Genomic DNA, 18,704 nt, shown 5'->3' with positions numbered 1-18,704 from the left:
TAGTGGTTTCCGCGGGGGACTCTCACCGCTCACGTCACGTTTCCGGGTACTGCATCAGTTGGCCGCGGGAAAACGGAATGCTTCTGGTGACTGATTCATCCGCCACACCTGCTCCATGTTTCCCACACTGTCTTTCCTTGGACAAACTCCATAATCGTTCTCTTCACCATGGCTACCCCGAGGCTACCCTTCCTCTACCCGAACTTGATGCGCGCCGTACGTTCATGCGAACCCGCTACCCATCGCTCCGTACGAATCCCGTCCAAGAACGGCCACGCTCCTTTCCATACCACTCGACGGCGGGCTCAAGAAACATACCATCGACGATACGGGCCTGCTGCAGAGGCGAACTTGCCGCCTCCATCACGACCTAAAGATGAATTGAGTCAGACGCAAGTGCCACAGCCAGCGCCGAAAGATACCAACACTCCACTGAACACCGCCCCTCCCGAAAAATCGCCCCCCCAGGATACCAAAAGTAACATCCCGGAAGCGTCTTCCCAAGCAAAGGATCAAGAGACATCAGAGTCTAGTGATAAAAAGCAAACGGACGAGCCCACTCCGCACGAGGAATCTATAAGCGAAAGCCACGACGTCGAGCCGTTCTCCGCCTCTCCGACCGAGAATGTTGGAGAAGAGCGACACGAAGAGCGACATGAGCCTCCTAATAGACCAGACCCTCTCGATGGTGTCCTTCATATGCCTTCTCCCTCCTCCTATTTGATGCCGTCCGGTGCGGCCACTCCTGATGGTAAACCACATTTGGCACCGCCCCCCTATATCCATCATTTCGATACCTACTCCCTAGTCCGTGATCTCTCCAAAGGTGGTTTTACGGAAGACCAGTCTGTCACAATCATGAAAGCAGTTCGGAATATCTTGCATAACAATCTCGATATGGCGAGGCAGAACTTGACTTCTAAGTCCGACGTTGAGAACGAATCATATCTATTCAAGGCGGCTTGCTCGGAGCTCCAATCATCCTTGCAGACCGCTCGGAACTCCGAAATGCAGCGACAGCGTGCGTCGCGTACACAGCTTCAACACGAAGCCGATATTCTCTCCCAGCGAACGAACCAAGAGCTTGCCGGTTTGAAAGACGATATTAAGGCGATGTTCAACGACCATAAGATGACAACGCGAGAGCAACAGCGAAGCATAGATACCTCGGTCCAGGAACTTAACTATAAGATCACGGTCTCGCTGAACAGCGACGGTAAAAGTGAGATTGAGGGTCTACGTTGGATTCTGACGAGAAGGGCCGCATTCGCTATTGCCGCAAGCGCTTGTATGTCCCCTCATTTTCTTATCGAGTCTTCTAGATGCTGACCGGACATAGTCATGATCATCTCATTTCTCAAATTCTACTCATCACGCAAGGCACAGGACGCCGCTGAGAAGAAGAAAAAGGCATCGTCTAAAAAGGCTATAGAGAAACAGGCAGCGAAGGAACCCATTATTGGCTCTGCCGTGCCAGTTCCAGAGGTGCATCTCACCGAATCTCTGGGTTAAGGGCGCTCCTTTATGGCCTCATTGGTAATTCTTACTTTTCCTTTGTAACTGCACGTAAAATACACTTGTGCTCGGTTAAACATTCACTACTCCGATGCACTGGACTCGCCCCTTTTCTACGTTTATCTTCGATACCCCAGGGTCACGCTTCCAGTCGGAATATAGATATAGACTTTCATCGAATCATTCCTTCGCCGCAGAGTACCTGCCGCCTCTACATGTACACATATATCCAAGACTTTTCCAATTTGAAAGGCAACCTACTTAATACGTCCGAATCAAGGAAAATCAAGGACGAAAATCGTTTATAGACTTCGTTCATAGTATTATTATTCGAACATACATATATCAAAATAGGGATTCGTTAGGAGTCGACATATCACAAACATGAAGACAGTTTGGGGGATGAAGGCAAAAAGAGGAAAAGCCCAGAGAAACACACAACAGAGAGTCTCTAAAGCTCTAGAAATCAAATCTCAAGGCAATACTAGGCTCATTCTGCTGAGCTTGCACACTGTCTCTGGTACTCTTATTGGCGCCAGAGTCAATATTCACACTTCGAAGGATATCCTCGAGAAGCGCTTTCTGTTCTGGAGCCATCGTAGCTACAAGAGACCGGAATACTGACTGGTCCGTCTTGGCGAGTTCCAGTAAGTGAGCAGCTGTCTCTTGGTAAACGGCTTGTCCTTCTCTCTTTCCACGTGCAATGAGGGTGGACATGACTATGGAAAGGGCAGTGGGTATATCACTGGCAATGCTAACGTAGGAAACTAGTGTGCGTGCGATGACGGTTCTTGAATTCTCTGGGTCATTGGGGACGTCGCCATTTTCCATAGGGCAGCCGACTACGAAGGCGATCAGGCGAGGGAACAAGTATCTGGCAATGACTTCGTCTGTGAGAGATCCTGTTGATGCCAGAAGGATTGATCGGAGACAGCCTGCCGCAACGTTTGCGAGACCGACATCCTGAAGACAATCTAAGAACTCATTGAGGATGCGGACAATAGTGGGGTCATTTGGAGGGAGGACATGGCCTCCAGTAGTTAATAAGATAGTGATCGCCAAAAGCGTGTTCTTGGCGCAAGGCAAAGAGGACTCGGACTCGCGACGCTGGGCAATTGTGAGAGTTGTGAGGAAACGTGTGAGGCAGCCGCGCAATTGACGTGCGACCACGTGAAAGTTGCCAGACTTTTCTGGCCCAACATCGTCCGGATGACTTATACTTTGAATAAAATGTTTGAAAATTGGAAGCGCTTGAGGAACGACTTCCGATTGGCATAGCCCAGTAGCAAGAATAGTGGTGAATATGTGTAGGATGCATGCGTTAAGGTCATTGCGAATGATGGACGGGAAAATGGATGCGACGTTCACGAGTGATGACAAGGCGAGGCGGATGAGTGATAGAGCATCATCGGATCCCACATTGAACCGCGCGAGAGGCACCGATTCACGAAGGTTCGGCAGTAGCCCGGCAAGAACAAGGATAATGCTTTTAGTCAGCTCGAAAAGCTGCTCAATATCATCGGACAGGTGGTCGCTTCGCCCCTCGCTTCCCTTTGCAGAGGGATGATCCAGAGACAAGTTACGCGCTATTTCAACGATGACATTCTGGATGGGTGTCCCTTCAGTCAACGCGAGACGGTCAAGGGAATCCATTGTCTCCGAGAAAATAGCTTCCTGATAGATGGCATTTCCAGATATTATTGGGCGGAGAATCCGCTTGAGAGCCTGGAGAATCTCTAGTCTCTGCGACGCCGTAGTAGACTGGTCAACAAGGGCTTCGAATGCCAACCCGAATAGAACGAAGAAGAATGCAACTGGTTCATCGCGGTAATTAATGTCGTTTCCTTTACCCTTTGTCTCTTCGTTTGTTACATCCTCTTCGTCCTGAGACTTCTCAACGGGTTCCTCATCTGGTTTCATTTTTCCGTCCAACGCGTCGAAGACGAAATCGATATCCTTCTCCACTAAGCCCGCGATGGCATCAACGAGGCTCAGCCAAGTGTCTTGATAGAACTATACATAAGGTCAGCTTCTGTACAATGAGACGCTGATGATTTAGGCGTGAGTGGCTGACCTTCAGAAGAGTCTCTCGATTCAATGCAGCATATACCTCGTCCAAGTCGTTGCTCAGTGGCCCGGTTCCTAAGCTACCAGATATGTCTGGTTCGAACCGTAGGCGGGCATATTCTTGAAGGGAAGAAAGCCACAGCGGAGTTAGTTTGGCGAGATGAGACTGGACTACCTCATTCAAGTAATCTTGCTCAATACTTGCTATTTGAAGCCGAGCCCAAGCAGAATACAGCGCCATCTTGACCATAACCCTGGCATTTGAGTTGAGACCCTTCAAGTCTCCAATCTCAGTAGTGTCCGGATTTTCTGTACAATATTAGTTAGCAAATATATTGATAACAATTAATCTCGCGACTCACTTGAGAAGTTCTCAAGACCCAGCACTAGTAACTTCAATATCCTGCCCATCCGGTCTACGTTTGTGACAATTCCTGTTGCAATGAAGGTCGCCGAGACATTGATGGCCCCCGATGCCAGCTCCGGGGAAGAATCCGCTGCAAATGCTGGCGTAAGTGCAGAACCGATTTGCGCTTGGTATTGCTCTAGGAGAGATGCTTCTGTGAAATCTGGATCTGGAGTCTTGCCAAACATCTGGAAAGGGTGTCAGTTAGATGACAAGCGTCGAGTGACATATAAACTTACCCTAAGGACTTGATCGAGGATTTTGAGTCCCCATACTCGCAGTTCGATCACGTTGGCAGTAGAGGCAGAGAAGGCCATCCTCACAATATCCCCCACTCTCTGTTGCAGGGCCAGCTCAGCAGGAATTGTCTGATCAGGCAAGATCTCTTGCTCTACCGTTGCCAAAAGCTCGCTAAGACAACTGAGGACGAAATTGCGAGTTTGCCATTTCAATAGTTCTTGTCCAGGGGCAGCTTCATTTACGTTGTCTGACTGCCCAGCCCCGGCAATGGCGGATGCAAAGCCAGCAACTTCATCGTCCGGTATATCATTGACAGCAGATTTGGCAGCTGGCGTGGGAGGTGGCTCTTCCACCTTACCACGAGTCTTTGTCAATGTGTTATGGAAGCGTTGTACCCACAGCTCAGTCTCTTCAAGAGCAGTCTGCTGCAACCAGTCTTGAATCATGCTCTTAAGGTTCGCATTATCTGGAGTATCGTCGAATGCAAGCCAGATCTCCTCCTCTAGGGCCGGTGCAGCTTTCAGAACCGATAGTGAGTCCCGCTTCATGAGGTTACTCAGTCCTCCAATGGCCACATCCCTCATTAACGGGTTATCGGCAGCGAGTTCGGTCTGCAGACGTTTCACATATCCTGAGTAATCCACGTAATTGGGAGCATAAAGTGACAAATGATCCAGGCATTTAGAGCTTTCAGTAACTAAAGCCGGGTTATCCTCCAACTGAAACTGCCGGAGAAGAGTGAGTATAAGGTTGCGCGTTTTGGCAATGTCCTGCAGATCGGGACCCAAAACGTTGATCAAAGAATCCACGCAACGGCTTATGACTATAGGCGTAAGGTAAGACATTTCGATATTAGAGGTTGCGAGGGTAGCACACTCCTCGTTATGGGTATCTGCGTAATATACTTGAGCAAGCATACCGAGCGAGCTTGAGACAAAAGGCGAAAATGTCAAGCCCGCAGAGTTAGCTACTCTTTCCAGCCCACCAAGCGCCCAGAAATGGACCACGGGGTGGGGATCATTGCACAATGACATTAGGACGCCCACGATAGTTTTGAGGTGCAGACCAGCTGCCATGCCCCCGACCTGAGAATGAATGCAACCCAAGGCCGCAGCACAGCCAGCACGAGCATTGGGCTCTCTGTTGTCTACTATTGTGTCGACAAGCCAGTTGATCTGCGAGGTAGTGAAAGTGTTTCCAGAACTCTCACACAGTCTTCCGAGAGCTTCCACCCCAATGGTTCGAACAACTGGGTCAGCGTCGGTTACAAATTTCTAAGACAGTTAGTTCATTGATTCATCACACAGGCTTCGGAGCACCCTACCTGTAACAGCTCTTGCAATATCTTGTCAGTCGTAGGGTTGAGTTTTCCACTCATCGGATTAGAATCTTTCAGGGCAACTTTCAAAGCCTCAAGCAATGCCACGGCGATGTTGACTACCATGGCAGCTCTGCGACCGGGGTTGCGCTGCAAGCTTGAAGAAGAAAGGAAGGTTGCAATCTGCTCTACGCTACTTTCTTGTACTTTAGGAGCGTGTAATGGAATAGCAACGGAGAAGAGCTCAATAGCAGCATTGACAACACCAGTAGAATGCGGATCGGCTAGCAAACAGCCGCCATGTCTTGAAGCATATAGAAGGGCAGAGTCATGCTCACTCCCTTGACAAATCGGGAAAGTTAACTTGATAGGTCAGTTCTACCTGAACTAGCTCTAGGGAAACCTGGTATACTTACAGCATCATCGATAGCCTGGTCTGCTGATTCGACTGCTGACCAAGCCGGTCCATTGTCATTCTCATGCTTTCCGGACAGCGTCACACGAACGTACTCCCTCGCCAATCCAGTTAACCCAAAAGCAAAGTTGTCATTTAGATCCCACAAACTCTCGAACTGCGCTGTAGAAGCCGCAATTGAGCTTTCAAGAGGACCGGACTGGGCGGACTCTGGCTCAGCAAAAGACGATATAGCCAAACTTAAGAGACTGGTCTGAGAGATTACATCTCCATGGCTGAGAGGGTGAACATGAATCAGCTTAGAGAAGCACTGCAGTACACGCCGCCGAACCATGGTCGCAATATCATGAAGTTGCAGAGAAGGATGAAGACGCTGAGAGATATCCGTTACGGACTTCTGTCGGGGCAGGTCATCAAGAAAGCCAACAGTGTTCTGTAGCATGGTAGCGATTCTCCTCGCGCCGTCTGCCGTGATCAATTTGCTATTAAACTCTAGGAATGCTAACAACGATCCCAATGCACATTCCCTGACGTGGGCAAGGAAACTCATCTCCAAGTTCCCGCGCTGAGCGAAATTATCTTTGCCTAAGTGCTTGGGGAGTGCATTTTTCCATAGGAGCATCAACTGCGACAGGTGTATTTTCACGAAGCTAGGCCCCAGGGGCATTAGGCCTCCGATCAATATCCAAGCAACCTGGATTTGTGTACTCGCGGCACGCAGTTCGGAGTTGCTGCTCGTCTTCAGGAGATCTGTTGCTTGAGTGAATACCCGAGAATACACCTCGACAGAGCCGTAAAGCGGCTGCAGTCTAGAGGTACTCAACATGGCTGACAACCCATTCGCATAACCGACGCAGCGTCGCGGCGCTTGGCGGGGTGTAGAAAGTTGCCCGACCTCCCTGTTCAAGCTATTCAGACAAATCGTAACACACGACAACATCTGATGAGGACAGGCAAGTACAAAGTTGCGCAGGCAGTGTGCGGCATGTATCTGCACGGTATAGCTGGGATGAGGAAGGACCTGGAGGAGGGCTTCACGACAGGGCTCAGCTAGGGACACAAAGGCAGAGCCAAGAGATAAAATTAAAGAGGATAGTGCACTAAGAGCACTAGTCAACGTGTATTTGCTAGGTTCACGACGTTCCTGGATGACTTGAGGGTAGTCCTTAAGAACTTCGTTGATTAACCACTTCGAAGCATTGAGCTGGCTGTTTTCACTAAGTGACTCACGGCCAACGGTGTCCTCCAAGATACTTTTGACAAACTTTCTCGTCATGAGAAGCCTGAATCGATTATATGTAACAGTTGGGTGGTTCAGGAGGTCAAAAAGAAGATGGTTTGCAATTTCACCATAGCGTTCTTCAACGAACTTGTTGCCCAAAATCCGCAGGACATGTTTATAACAGACTGCAATGCCTGCACGTGAACGATTGGACGTTGTGCCGCGCAAATATTGGGTGGATAGCTGGCGAAGAAGGTCGGGTAGAAGGAAGAACAGGCGCGACTCGGGTTTCTTGGATAAGGACGACTCAGAGACCTCCGCCTCTTCCTCATCCTCTCCAGGGCGCGGTGCTGGCTTTTTCGATTGTCTCTTTGCTTTCTTAGATTTGGGCATTGGAGTAACCTTGGCGTCCGTGGCATGCAGTTTCGCTAGCGCTCGCGCCAGGCAAGCCGCAGCAGCATGTCTGACAGGAGCGGCTGGGCTGTCAATAACTTTCCAGGTGACTGTCTTGACGTGATCGAAGTCATTTGCATTATCGAAGAACGGCGTTGTGTTCACTAGCTGCTCTAAGCATCGGCAGGCATGAACCTGGACGAATGTCGATTTATCTCCGGTGGCTGCATTGCGAGCCTGCTTCCAAATATCTCGGGCCGCCGCTTCATCCACTGGAATGCCCACACCAACAACCACCTTCCGTAATACTGCAAAAATGGACCCGCGCAGGCCAGTATGATTACTGGAGTTCTTCAACAGTTTGAGCAAGCTGGAAATGACAATGCCCGCTTGCGCAAAGACACTTTCACCGGCGACCGCGAATACCTCGCCCAAACAGTGAGCCGCAGCGAATTTAGTTCTAAGCTCTTCGTGCTTGCCCGCATTCAAAAGCCCAAGCAAATCAGTGACTGTTTCGAAAAGTGTCCCGCGATCACCTTTGCTGAATATAGCTCCAAAACATCGTCCCAGATTGTTGCGCACAACTCGCGTGATCGTCGGCGAGGAAAGGGTAAGTATTTTGAACAACTCCTTTTTCAGAGATTTCTGCTGTGCCGAAATCTGCGGTTTTTCCAGTCCTGAAATATACTGTACTAGGTCCGATGTGAATGTGAGGAGGTAAAGGTCCTGCTGTTCGGAGGGGAGGGCATGGAGCTTGGTGATATCCAGCTCCGCTCGGGGGGGCGCATTGTCGGAGGAAGTACGTGCGGCGGTTTCAGATGAAGACATTGAAGTCGATAGTTCCGATCAGGGCAACACCTATAAGGTTTCCCTGAGAGGAATATCTAAATTAAGGATAAGGGAAGATGATGGTATGTGCGGCGAAATTAATGATTGTCTTGTCTAAATACGGGATACTTTCGTAGTATATCGGAGACGGGACCCCTTCTCGGGGCACCTGGCCACAACCTCCGTCCGGGGGTGGGCGCCGGAGAAAATGTCGGGCCGGAAATCCATAGATAGGGCCAGCATAGAACATTAACATTCTCATGTATGCGCCTTCATTGCTCGGCAAAACCTTGACAATGACCGCAATTCTGAACAGAGACTTGCTCCGGAAATGTGCGCGCCCCCAATCGGTGTGCTACTGTTGTCGTGGCTTCGCCAGCAGTTCTCCTTCGTTCGCGGGACATAATCGATGGTCCCAGATCAAACATGACAAGGCAAAGAATGACAAGGCGAAAAGTAAGGAGCGCCAAATTATCGGCAAGGAAATCAGTAGCGCGACGCAAAGTATGCTTTGTAAATGACCCCGCTTTCATAATATGCACAAGCTAATGATTATCATTAGTGTGGGGAGCGGATACCAAGTTCAATCCTCGGCTGACCCTTGCCCTCTCGAACGCAAAACGAGCCGGAATTCCAAAGACCGTGATTGAGGCAGCAATTGCAAGGGGCCAGGGTATAAGTGTAACTGGCGAGGCTCTCGAGCAAGTTACCATCGAGGCTATACTGCCCCATTCCGTTGCAGCCGTTATCGAATGTCAAACTGACCAGAAGGCGCGCATCTTGCAAGATCTCCGCTATGCTATCAAAGATGCCGGTGGAACCGTCACTCCGACTACGTATCTCTTTGAAAAGAAGGGGAGGATAATATTCGAAAAGAAAGACGGTCTAAATCCAGATGACTATCTTGATCAGGCTATTGAAGCTGGCGCTATGGACATTACGGCAGATGAAGAAGGCCGTCTCATCGTGTTCACAGAGCCAACAGAAACAAAGAGTGTGGGTGAAGCTTTGACAAAGTCATCTCAGCTCACAATTGAAGAATTAGAAATAATTTGGGATCCGAACCGAGACACGCTGGTCGAACTGACGGAGGATGAACATGTGAGGGAAATAGAGGACATCCTCAGTACCCTTCGTGAGGAGTCGAGCGTTCGAGATATCTATCTCAACACTACCCAACAGCTCTGATGATAGGTATACTCTTCCCAGTTTATGTCCCACTTACGACACCTGTATAGTATGCAGTAGTGATTATAGAATACATAATAGATGTACAGTAGAAATAGAGCGCTTATTAGGTTCCTTGGGCGGGCTGCACTAGTTGGGAGGATAGGTGTCATTTCATGATACTGTCATCCGATCATTCTTTCCGTAAGGCCTTCATCGTGCTCCGCATTAAGCTTCCAATGCCAATACTTCCTGTCGCCTCCAGCCAGTCCAACATTCGCACCCTGTATTCCTGCCAAGCAACCTTAATGCCGCCTTCCTTCTCCAAGGCACTAAGTGCTTTCTGGGTTACTGGTCTCTTTAGCCTTGGCTGATTTTCGCTGAGATCGCTTTCCTCCTCGATATCAGCGAAGCACGCAGCGGACATATTACAGAGTGCAACATTATGGCTAAGAGAGAATATCGAAGACAGATTGTAGGTAAACGCTGCCTCCCTCTTCCTTTCTCGAGCGCTGTCTGTTGCATCCCGGACATATTGCGTGAGTGCAGCGATTGTAGGAGCAGGTATCAAACAGCCTAATGCGTTGGGATCCTCGCCATTGAGGCCTCGGTTTCGCCATATAAGGTTACAAATATCCATGATGTAGCCGTTGAATTGACCAACCAACTGGGTTGGATAGAGTGATTCGGCAGAACCCGGGGTTTGAAGCACCTGAGAAGTCAAGGATGCCTCGAAGGCCGATTTATAGCTGGCAAGCACGGAACCCATGATCGAAATAATGGAATTGATGGGAGTGAAGATAAGTGTGTAGACGGTGGGAGCCAATGGAATCGCAATACGGATGTTTCCGTTTAGGTTTGAATGCGAAAATAATTCAGCTAAAACACAATAAAACTCCGTGACAGATAAGGCGGCAGGTTTTGGGCTCTCCACATTGTCAGTAGGTGCCTGCTGAGCAGCTGCAGGGCATTCGAGAATAGACAGCGCCAATAGCTCTGCATGTGAGATCAGACGGGCCAGTGGTTTGGATTCTTCCAAAGTGAAGGGCTGGGTCCTTAATCTAACACCCCATTGGCGAATAATGGAAGCATAGAAGTCTAAGAGGCTAGATCTGGGAAACAATTTGTCCGTAAGTACGGCATATTCGAGTGGCATCAAGAAATCATGTTGTATAGAGTCATAATCCTCGATATCAAGGTATTCGAGAAGGTAGAATATTTGCTCTCTCAAATCTCTCCCGTTCCATGATAGAAGATACGATTTCAAGAAAGTGGCAACCGGGGGAGGAATCTCCTAGTATGTTCTTCAGTGTTGAAACAATAATTATCCAGGTGCAATTTCGTACCTTTGTGTATTGTACGTAGCCCACAGCAAGAGACATTATGTAGCTCAAGGACTCGAGTTTCTCATCTCTATCTTCAGCATCCTCCAAGTTTTCGTTAAAGAAGCTTCCCCACCAATCATCCAAACGGTGGCTAGCAGACGTAGGTTGGACAAGAAACAAGTATTTTTGAGCGATACCATCTCCAATCATCGATATGATCTGGTTTGGTAACTCAATTTTGTCAAGCTTGTCAACAAAGTGGTCAACACCACGGAGTTCTTCTAATGATGTGCGGCCATAGGAGACACGTGAAGTCTGGACATCCGGTACAAGAACCTCCATTTTGCTCCTTTTTGATATTCCACGGTGCACCACTTGAAAGTTTGCGGGCTGAGTAGCCTGTAGCCTTTCCATATTTGTGTCTTGGAGAAGCCTCACATGGCTGGACCATTCAGGGTCTGGATGCTTGAAGAACAGTCCCTTCCTCCCAGATACACCCAGGTCCCCAACAATGATATCGGGGCAGTAGTTCTTGAAGACTTTGAGTAATGTAACAAGCTCTCTCTCATCGCCACCAGAAGTAACCACCAGTTCCATAAGGGCTTGTATCCTAAATGGCTTAACATGCTTGCGCCGTGTGACCAGGGAAAGAAGATGACATATAGGTTTGCGCAGGCTTATCATGTCTAGATGGTTAAAAAGCACAGCATAAAGCTTGGATAAGTGAGACCTATCAGCAAGAAATTCATGTACCATGATCAGCCATCGCAAGAGTAAAGACTGTGTCGCAGGTGATGGTTTGTTCTTGTTCGGACCGAGACAACCCACAATCTGCGTGACGAGGCTGGACGGCACACTTTCCACCGGATACAGATTCTTAATAAGTGTAGTGATTGTACCTTGGTCAAGTTGACTGCGTGTCGTGGTAATCTTAACCAAACGCTCAAGCGCGATCTGGGAAAGACCGCCCTCATACGCGTGCGTAGCAATCGTTTTAGCCAGTTCTCCAGCATCCGTATCACGTTGCTTAGAGGGCACGAAAGCAACTGCAAGAGGGATTTAGCCCAGAGAAACGTATACCTTCCCGTGTTTCCGTGAGACATAGATGGTGATCTTACCTGCCTCAAGACGCTTGATTGCATCTAGCAGACCAGTAGGTCTAGACTCTGCGCCTGGTATTGCCATCAGCAAACTTGTCCACTTCCAAGAGTTCGAAGCTAGCAAACCTGTATCTGTATCGGACGACATTATAGACCTTATATTGATCGCGATCACTGCAGCCGATTCTCCTGCTCGTGCCTTTTGCTCCTACAAATAGCGTTGATTTAGGATAACATCGGCTATTTTGCGTGCCGCCCAGACCTGTCGCGTCGCTCCGATGAATAGTGAGTAAACAGTCGCAATCCTTCAGTAAGTGGTATGCAGTAGCTATTTCATTCGCATCTATCATTAATTGATATGTATTATCTTGTTGTATTCTTGATAGTTTGTATATATCATTTCCAATTGCCCAAGCTTAAGGATACTTGCAACGATGTAAATTCCATGGGCGCGGAAATTACGAACTTTACCAGATTTGGTCACTACCGCGGTTGACCCTGGATCTGCCTCAACATCATTTATTCTGCGCAATGCTCATGCCGCTGTCTCTTACTCGGTGATTTTCTGCTTAACATATAAATGGTATATATATGAGCATTGTCTATTAGGATTGATGATCAACGATCAATGTACTAGGCACAAACCTTACATAGTGAAAAGTGAAAATTTTGGCTGTTGTATATTTAAGATGACGCTGCTCTAGGATGCCTCGAGTATAACAAAGTCCAGGAACCTCTGCTTCTCAATATAACATATTTAGCGGAACAACCACCAGGCAACCCTCTATGAGCATGCTCCCAAAAGAAAGTATACTCGGAGTCTAAACCGAGGGCTGGCTTACTTCCTCTTCCGGGTAGATGACTTAGAAGTTTCCTTTCCGGACGCCTGGGATGACGCCGGTGTTTCAACTGTCTTTTTGACATCCTTAGCTTCAACGGCTGGTGGCTCTTCCTCAGCATCACTATCACCTCCCTGACCGAACTCGTTGACACGTGTATAATCAACCCGGTACTTCCAGCTTTGGTAAAGCCAAACGAAGAAAATGACATCATCACGGAGAGTCGCAAGCCTGTGAAGCCACGGCATCTTGACTGTGAAAGCGAAAAGATCATCGATGAAGGTGTTTAAGAATTTGTACATCAAGGCTTTGCCAGGCATATGCGCAACAGACTAGGAACAGCGAGGTTAGCTAGGTTATGTAGCGGAGTCAAAGAATACCAACCTTCAAGCGGTAATTGATATACAAGCTGGGGACCATCATCAGGAAACCGTAGGCATAGACACTACCAACAAGTGTTTCAATGATATAGGAATACCACGACTTGTGGGTGTTGTAGACTAAGCTGTACACTGCGTATGCAGCCAGGAGAGGCACGGCAACAATATAGAGATAGCGGAACGCGATTTCATCGTATTCTTTGGTCTTCTGCTCGGTGTCTGTGAGCTTATGTTTGTCCTCAAACACCACCACATAAGGCAGGAAGGAGAAGAAAGAGTTCCGCGACGGCTGCCGCAGGCGAACATCGACAGTCTTTGTGATTTTCCAAGCTTCGAGGAGGATGCCGAAACCTTGACTGGCGAGGATCATCCAGGAAGTGTTATCACTATTATCCATGAGGTAGAGGAAAACAACTGCCTGCATAAAGACATTGGCCAAGATCGTACGAACGGATGTTCCAACGACGTCTTTCTTTTTGCGCCAGTGAGCCTATTACGGGAACACTAGGTCAGTATATTGTCCTAAATCTGCACGGGGTTGCAAACTCACAATATCATTCTTGAAGGCCAGAGTCTCGAAGACCATGTGAAGGATAGTCACAATACCAGTTGTGCCCAGCAGCCAGATGTTCGTATCCAAGAGGATCTCTTTCACCATTTCAAACTCAGTACCGTCACCACCGCCTGGCGTCGAAGCTCCAAAGGCAGCCTGTCGAGCAGTTTGTTTTGCGCTGTCATCAACGCTCGACATCATGCTGAACTTCCAGTTCTGCAGATTGTTGAGAGTAATGCGAAGAGGCACGGTCTCCACGGTAGAATTGAGTTCCATCATATGACTCCTAAGTTGCCAAAAAGTATTCAAGTAAACAATAGGGTAGTACCATCCATTCTTTCCAGAGATGTCTCTTGCGCCAGATGCCTCGAGCTGCAAATGCGACCGGACAGCTGGATGAATCTGACGGAATCTCTGGGTACCCGAATCAGGAATCAGAGATACCGTGAAGTTCGGGTGATAGTACGATGCGATAGAGACGTCCGGTGTGTTATCTTCCTCCTCTTCTTCAGCTTCTTCCGAGCCTGCGAGAAGGTTTTTGAGCTTCTTGGCTTTCTTCTTCGGGAGATATTGGTTAAGCGGCCGAAAGAAATAGACTGCAGAATCTGTGCTGTAATCTTTAGCCGAAGGATCAAGCTGATGCCCAGAGAGTCCGAGCATGAAGTGCGCGAAAAGAGTTCCATTTTGTTGTACTTCTTTGGGGATCTTGATGGTAGTGTCGATTTCCCTGGTATCACTGTAGTTTCCAAGAGTAAAGTTCTTCTCATTAAGCACGAGTTGGCTTGCCGAGCCAGACTTAACAGTAGGAAGTACGACTGATGGCGAGACATAGATGTTCATGTCCAAGGCACTGTCGGAAGGCCATATCGGATTTATAATATCGGGGATAGCACTGTACTCCGTGATTTCGCTACGAGCTGGACGATCTGCGAAGGTAGGAATCCCACCAGGCTTCCCGCTAGAACCAGCATCGTTCTGCTGGCGTCCACCAAAAAATTGACTGAAGATAAACTGTGTCAGTAAGAAGAAAGCCAGACCCTGAAGGGCCCCCTTGAAGCCGGACTAAATCACGAGATGTCAGCCAGATCAGCCAGATGAATGATGATCATGATACGTCGCATACGTACGCTAGACTCCGGCTCATCCCTGCGCTGTCTTTGTTCAGGCATTGTGCTCTCTTTTGACGAGCCCCAGAGCTGCAGTGGCCTAGTCGACAAGAGAGGGAGGGTAAAAGCAGGGGAAGGGAGAAGAGAAAAAGGAAAAGGCCACGAACGCGGACTTGCTAGTAATCCGTTGAACTACGCCGCTTTGGTCCAGAACTCGGGTCGTTTTATCTTGGCGGGTCGATAAATTGTTCTTATCGGCGCATGACATAACGCGATTGTTCCTTCTGTACTCATTTCTCCACATTTCACACCCTCCACGGAAACGAAAACCCTCCTGAACCGCAGTTGATCAGCCGCGCGGATCTTTGATTGCTTATCTAGATCGGTAACGTCAGGTCATACGGAATATTGTCGCGCGATCGACATGCGTGGCGCGTGGATATCAACAGCTTTGATCTAATGTCGGACAATCCTCCCTTCCCCGAATCCCCCCGCCCTCAGTTCCCCAACCATAATGAACCACGAGTATGGGTAATCACTGCTGGGGATTCGCCCATTGGGATCTCAGTTACACGTCAAATCCTCGCACACGGCGATTACGCATTGGTTGGATTGGCCCATTCGAGTCTAGAACGGGACGAGTGCCGTCGAGACGAATTCGAGTCTTTTCTAGCCGAGATTGACAGTCATAGTCATGAGGGATGGCGACAGCGATTCAAGTCCATTCCTTTCGATATAAGGTGTGCACTCCAAAGATGTCTTCAAATAAACTCTCTATAGAGCATTGACTATAAGGGGAGCGGAGAGAGCTTACATTCATCGTGCAGGATGATAGGAGAATGTCAGGCACTTGTGGCAGATGCCGTTACAACATTCGGCAAGATAGACATTCTGCTTTGCTGTACAAGCCAAAGTATGGAATATGCAGCACGTCCCTTTCGATGCGGGTCATTTAGCTAACTGCCTACGCAGCACTTGTAGGGGCGGTGGAAGAGTTTGGGGCCTCCCAGCAAACGCTGAATATGGTTCGGGATCAGTTCGAAATCAACTATTTCGGGCCCCTTAGTATTATAAAAGCAGCACTTCCTCATATGAGGAAGCAAAAAACCGGGCACATCATGATTCTCTCGGGAATTAGTAAGGCTCAAACATATTGCTTTTAAATAAGACCAATGGCTAATGAAGACAGCCGCCCACATCGGCACGCCAGGTCTTGGAATGTATTGCGCAGCTGGGTGGGCTCTTGAAGGGTTTTGCGACGTGAGTGCAATTTGTGCTGGGGGCTTCGCCCATCTCTGCTAACTGCCACGCTGCAGAGTCTTGCATACGAGATAGCTCCATTCAACCTCAAACTCACGATTTTCCAATGCAGTATCGAAATCGGCATTCTCACGAATCTAGTAACTAGCGTGCCTCCAATAGTTCCAGCATATTCACCATCTTCTAACCAAGCACCCCTTTTCCGCGGAATGTTAAATCGACTTGTGCCTCGTCTGCCCAACACACACACCGAAACGAATGGCGCCCAAGAAACTGGCCAAATTGCTTCCGTTGAGAATGGACCATTTTCACGCCCTGAAGTTACATCAATGTATCCTCCACTCAGCCCTGCACATATGGAGATTCTAGTCGCAGAAACGGTGTATGCCATTACCGCGATAGGTGGCCATGAAAACCCACCGTCGCGCCATATAGTAGGACAAGAGGGTGTTGCGAGTGTGAAGGAAAAGCTGAAAACTGTTAGCGAGGAGCTAGAGGACTTCATTCAGTCTAGCTACGCCGTTGATTACGCTGCTGGCGGCGATCAAAAAAGGGCGTCCAAGGACGAAAATATTTTCGGCATGGGAACCGGTAATGGTGGCGTTTAGAGCGAGTGTTCTAGATTTAATGAAAGAATTAATGAATTTGATGATAATACATTTATGGTATCTTCCGCTCATGACATTGTTGTAGCAGTCAGCTATCGCAAGGAAAGAAATATGAACCCGCATAGGAGAGGCGAGTATTGGCACAGGGACATTATTTCCTGTTCGGTGCCCTCAGAAAAGAATAAAATCAAGCTCACAAGTCTCTGAAATCAATTGACCAACGATTTATTCCTCAGAAACCAAGCTTGTCTGACCTCCCATAAGCTACCCATGTCCTGATTATTTCTGTACGCCCGGAAGTCTTTCCAAGCATTTCCGGATGGAACTTTTCCGGAACGGCCATCAGCTTCTAAGATTTTCATTGCAATTGCGTTGGGTCCCGTAATACCGGAGACCGTGATCATCCCAGGTTCTTCCGATGTCCCTTCAACGATTGGTAGTTGTGGGAGCGCGTCGTCACCAGTCGCAGAGGGCTGTTCAGAAACAATTTCCAGATATTGGCCGTCATGCTCCGTAGTAGTCGTCTGAATCATGACAGAGGGATTCATGTTTGCTACTGTTGGTGGTGGGTTTGTGACTTCTACTGTCACTTGAGTAGGTCTTGTCACTTCGGTGGAGGCTGTCACTTGGTCAACTTCGAGGTCCTTGGGTGTCTGTACCTGGTGCCTTCTGCCGCGGCCTCTCTTGCGAGGCTCCATCTGAATCTCTGATTTACGCTTGTTCGAGGATCCAGCCTCTTCCGTTGGATTAGTATGTAAATGTGTGCCCGCACTAATTTCGGCAGTCCTATCTTGCTCTATCTCAGGAGTAGTCATTGTAACGACTTCTGGTTTCTCGCTTTCCCCTATGACTAGGGCTTGTGGGTCCTTCAAGGGTGAGCTCTGGGGAGCAGGAAGAAATACCCGCTGGCCAAGGGGCATTTCGAATGTTAACCGACCATTTTGAATATCCACTATCTGTAGCAGGGTCAATTGGGGATTCCGAACGGAGCTCTGGATACAAACAAACCCTGGCTTCTTTCTCCACTAGGAGGTTGCCTTTCTTGAAAGCTCGAGAATATTTCCAAACATCGCCTACAAGAACAACCCCATTGCTAATGAGGGTGCTCAATTTGACCTGGCTACTCTGTCCTGCGGCCAGCGTCTTGTCCATCTTCTGTTTCTGCCCCCAAAACTGCTCAAACTCTTCTTCTTTAAACTTGTCAAACTTCCCATCCGCCCGCTGCTGCATGGCTTCTCCCGCCTGCCGCAGCCAAACGGGATCGTAGCGTCCATTTTGAAGATCTAGCTGAAAGTGACGAATGCCGTCTCGCCAATTATTGGAGTAACGTAGAAACTCTTCTGGTAAAGGGGGGATCTTTGCACCAGGATCGTCCGGTGAAGGGTCCAGGTTCGAATGTAGGTCTTCAGGGAGTAGATCGAGTATTTCACGTTTTTCAGATTCCTCGAGACAGTTCCAGGCTTCAGGTTTGGCGAGTAATTTCTTGATTTTGACCATTATAGTCAATAAACTGCACTACGTCGCCATCATTCCGTAGCTGCATAACATACCACAAGGTCCAGATATATAAGATTGGAAGATGTACTCGTCATCAATTTGTCCTCCGCCCATGGATCCTTCGCCGCTCTCTTCGGATTTCTCTTTGGTTGCTTGTTGTTTGAGGAGGACATTGCGACGTGAGACTCGCCCACGTCATTCGGGTCCGCTGTCTTAGCAGTAGATGAGCAACGCCTTGTGTAGTAACATTGTCAAATGTGCCCCATATATGGCGCACCTGGGCGCCGGTATTTCAACAGCTCGTAGATAATAATTCTCACAAGCTAAATAAACATAGTATGGATAGTCTTACCTCGTTGGCTGCGTCCTTGTTTTGCCATTGTCGACCGCCTTGCGCTTGCGGGCCATTGCTTCTAGATGCCAATCTGGACAACAACAGAAGTACTATATGCGCCGCTACAGCTG

The 18,704-nt window shown here is 48.5% G+C and overlaps 7 protein-coding genes across 7 annotated transcripts; 3 read left to right on the top strand and 4 right to left on the bottom strand.

Moving 5' to 3' along the window:
- Positions 1-52: 52 nt before the first annotated feature.
- On the bottom strand, positions 53-12,590 carry F9C07_2284887 (armadillo-type protein). Its single transcript, XM_041292940.2, has 7 exons — positions 10,918-12,590; positions 5,963-10,865; positions 5,553-5,909; positions 4,228-5,502; positions 3,945-4,176; positions 3,590-3,891; positions 53-3,528 (listed from the first exon to the last, which is right to left on the bottom strand). Exons 2-7 carry the CDS (start codon positions 8,402-8,404, stop codon positions 1,975-1,977), a joined length of 6,162 nt encoding a protein of 2,053 aa, XP_041147692.1. The 5' UTR covers positions 8,405-10,865; positions 10,918-12,590; the 3' UTR covers positions 53-1,974.
- F9C07_6196 (uncharacterized protein) lies at positions 169-1,512 on the top strand (the record flags this gene model as incomplete). Its single annotated transcript, XM_041292931.1, has 2 exons — positions 169-1,288; positions 1,340-1,512. 2 exons carry the CDS (start codon positions 169-171, stop codon positions 1,510-1,512), a joined length of 1,293 nt encoding a protein of 430 aa, XP_041147693.1.
- F9C07_6198 (transcriptional regulator TACO1-like protein) lies at positions 8,701-9,592 on the top strand (the record flags this gene model as incomplete). Its single annotated transcript, XM_041292930.1, has 2 exons — positions 8,701-8,908; positions 8,967-9,592. The coding sequence occupies 2 exons, from the start codon at positions 8,701-8,703 to the stop codon at positions 9,590-9,592; spliced, it is 834 nt and encodes a 277-aa protein (XP_041147691.1).
- On the bottom strand, positions 9,679-12,489 carry F9C07_1663101 (Mis6 domain protein). The gene is made up of 4 exons (XM_041292939.2): positions 12,123-12,489; positions 12,015-12,068; positions 10,918-11,942; positions 9,679-10,865 (listed from the first exon to the last, which is right to left on the bottom strand). The coding sequence occupies exons 1-4, from the start codon at positions 12,142-12,144 to the stop codon at positions 9,765-9,767; spliced, it is 2,202 nt and encodes a 733-aa protein (XP_041147690.1). The 5' UTR covers positions 12,145-12,489; the 3' UTR covers positions 9,679-9,764.
- F9C07_2284884 (CLPTM1 domain protein) lies at positions 12,591-15,068 on the bottom strand. The gene is made up of 4 exons (XM_041292938.2): positions 14,896-15,068; positions 13,766-14,830; positions 13,220-13,705; positions 12,591-13,167 (listed from the first exon to the last, which is right to left on the bottom strand). Exons 1-4 carry the CDS (start codon positions 14,935-14,937, stop codon positions 12,835-12,837), a joined length of 1,926 nt encoding a protein of 641 aa, XP_041147689.1. The 5' UTR covers positions 14,938-15,068; the 3' UTR covers positions 12,591-12,834.
- Positions 15,069-16,795, top strand: F9C07_2284883 (putative short-chain dehydrogenase). The gene is made up of 5 exons (XM_041292928.2): positions 15,069-15,614; positions 15,702-15,787; positions 15,847-16,011; positions 16,064-16,134; positions 16,191-16,795. The coding sequence occupies exons 1-5, from the start codon at positions 15,334-15,336 to the stop codon at positions 16,740-16,742; spliced, it is 1,155 nt and encodes a 384-aa protein (XP_041147688.1). The 5' UTR covers positions 15,069-15,333; the 3' UTR covers positions 16,743-16,795.
- Positions 16,796-18,689, bottom strand: F9C07_2284882 (deubiquitinase adaptor domain-containing protein). The gene is made up of 3 exons (XM_071510728.1): positions 18,293-18,689; positions 17,751-18,224; positions 16,796-17,698 (listed from the first exon to the last, which is right to left on the bottom strand). Exons 1-3 carry the CDS (start codon positions 18,410-18,412, stop codon positions 16,952-16,954), a joined length of 1,341 nt encoding a protein of 446 aa, XP_071364426.1. The 5' UTR covers positions 18,413-18,689; the 3' UTR covers positions 16,796-16,951.
- Between the last annotated feature and the right edge of the window lie 15 nt (positions 18,690-18,704).

The sequence above is a fragment of the Aspergillus flavus genome, chromosome 5 (genome assembly GCF_009017415.1).
Source record: "Aspergillus flavus chromosome 5, complete sequence".
NCBI classification, from domain to species: domain Eukaryota; kingdom Fungi; phylum Ascomycota; class Eurotiomycetes; order Eurotiales; family Aspergillaceae; genus Aspergillus; species Aspergillus flavus.
Note: the sequence above shows the minus strand (reverse complement) of the source record. Positions and strands in the feature narration are given on the sequence as shown.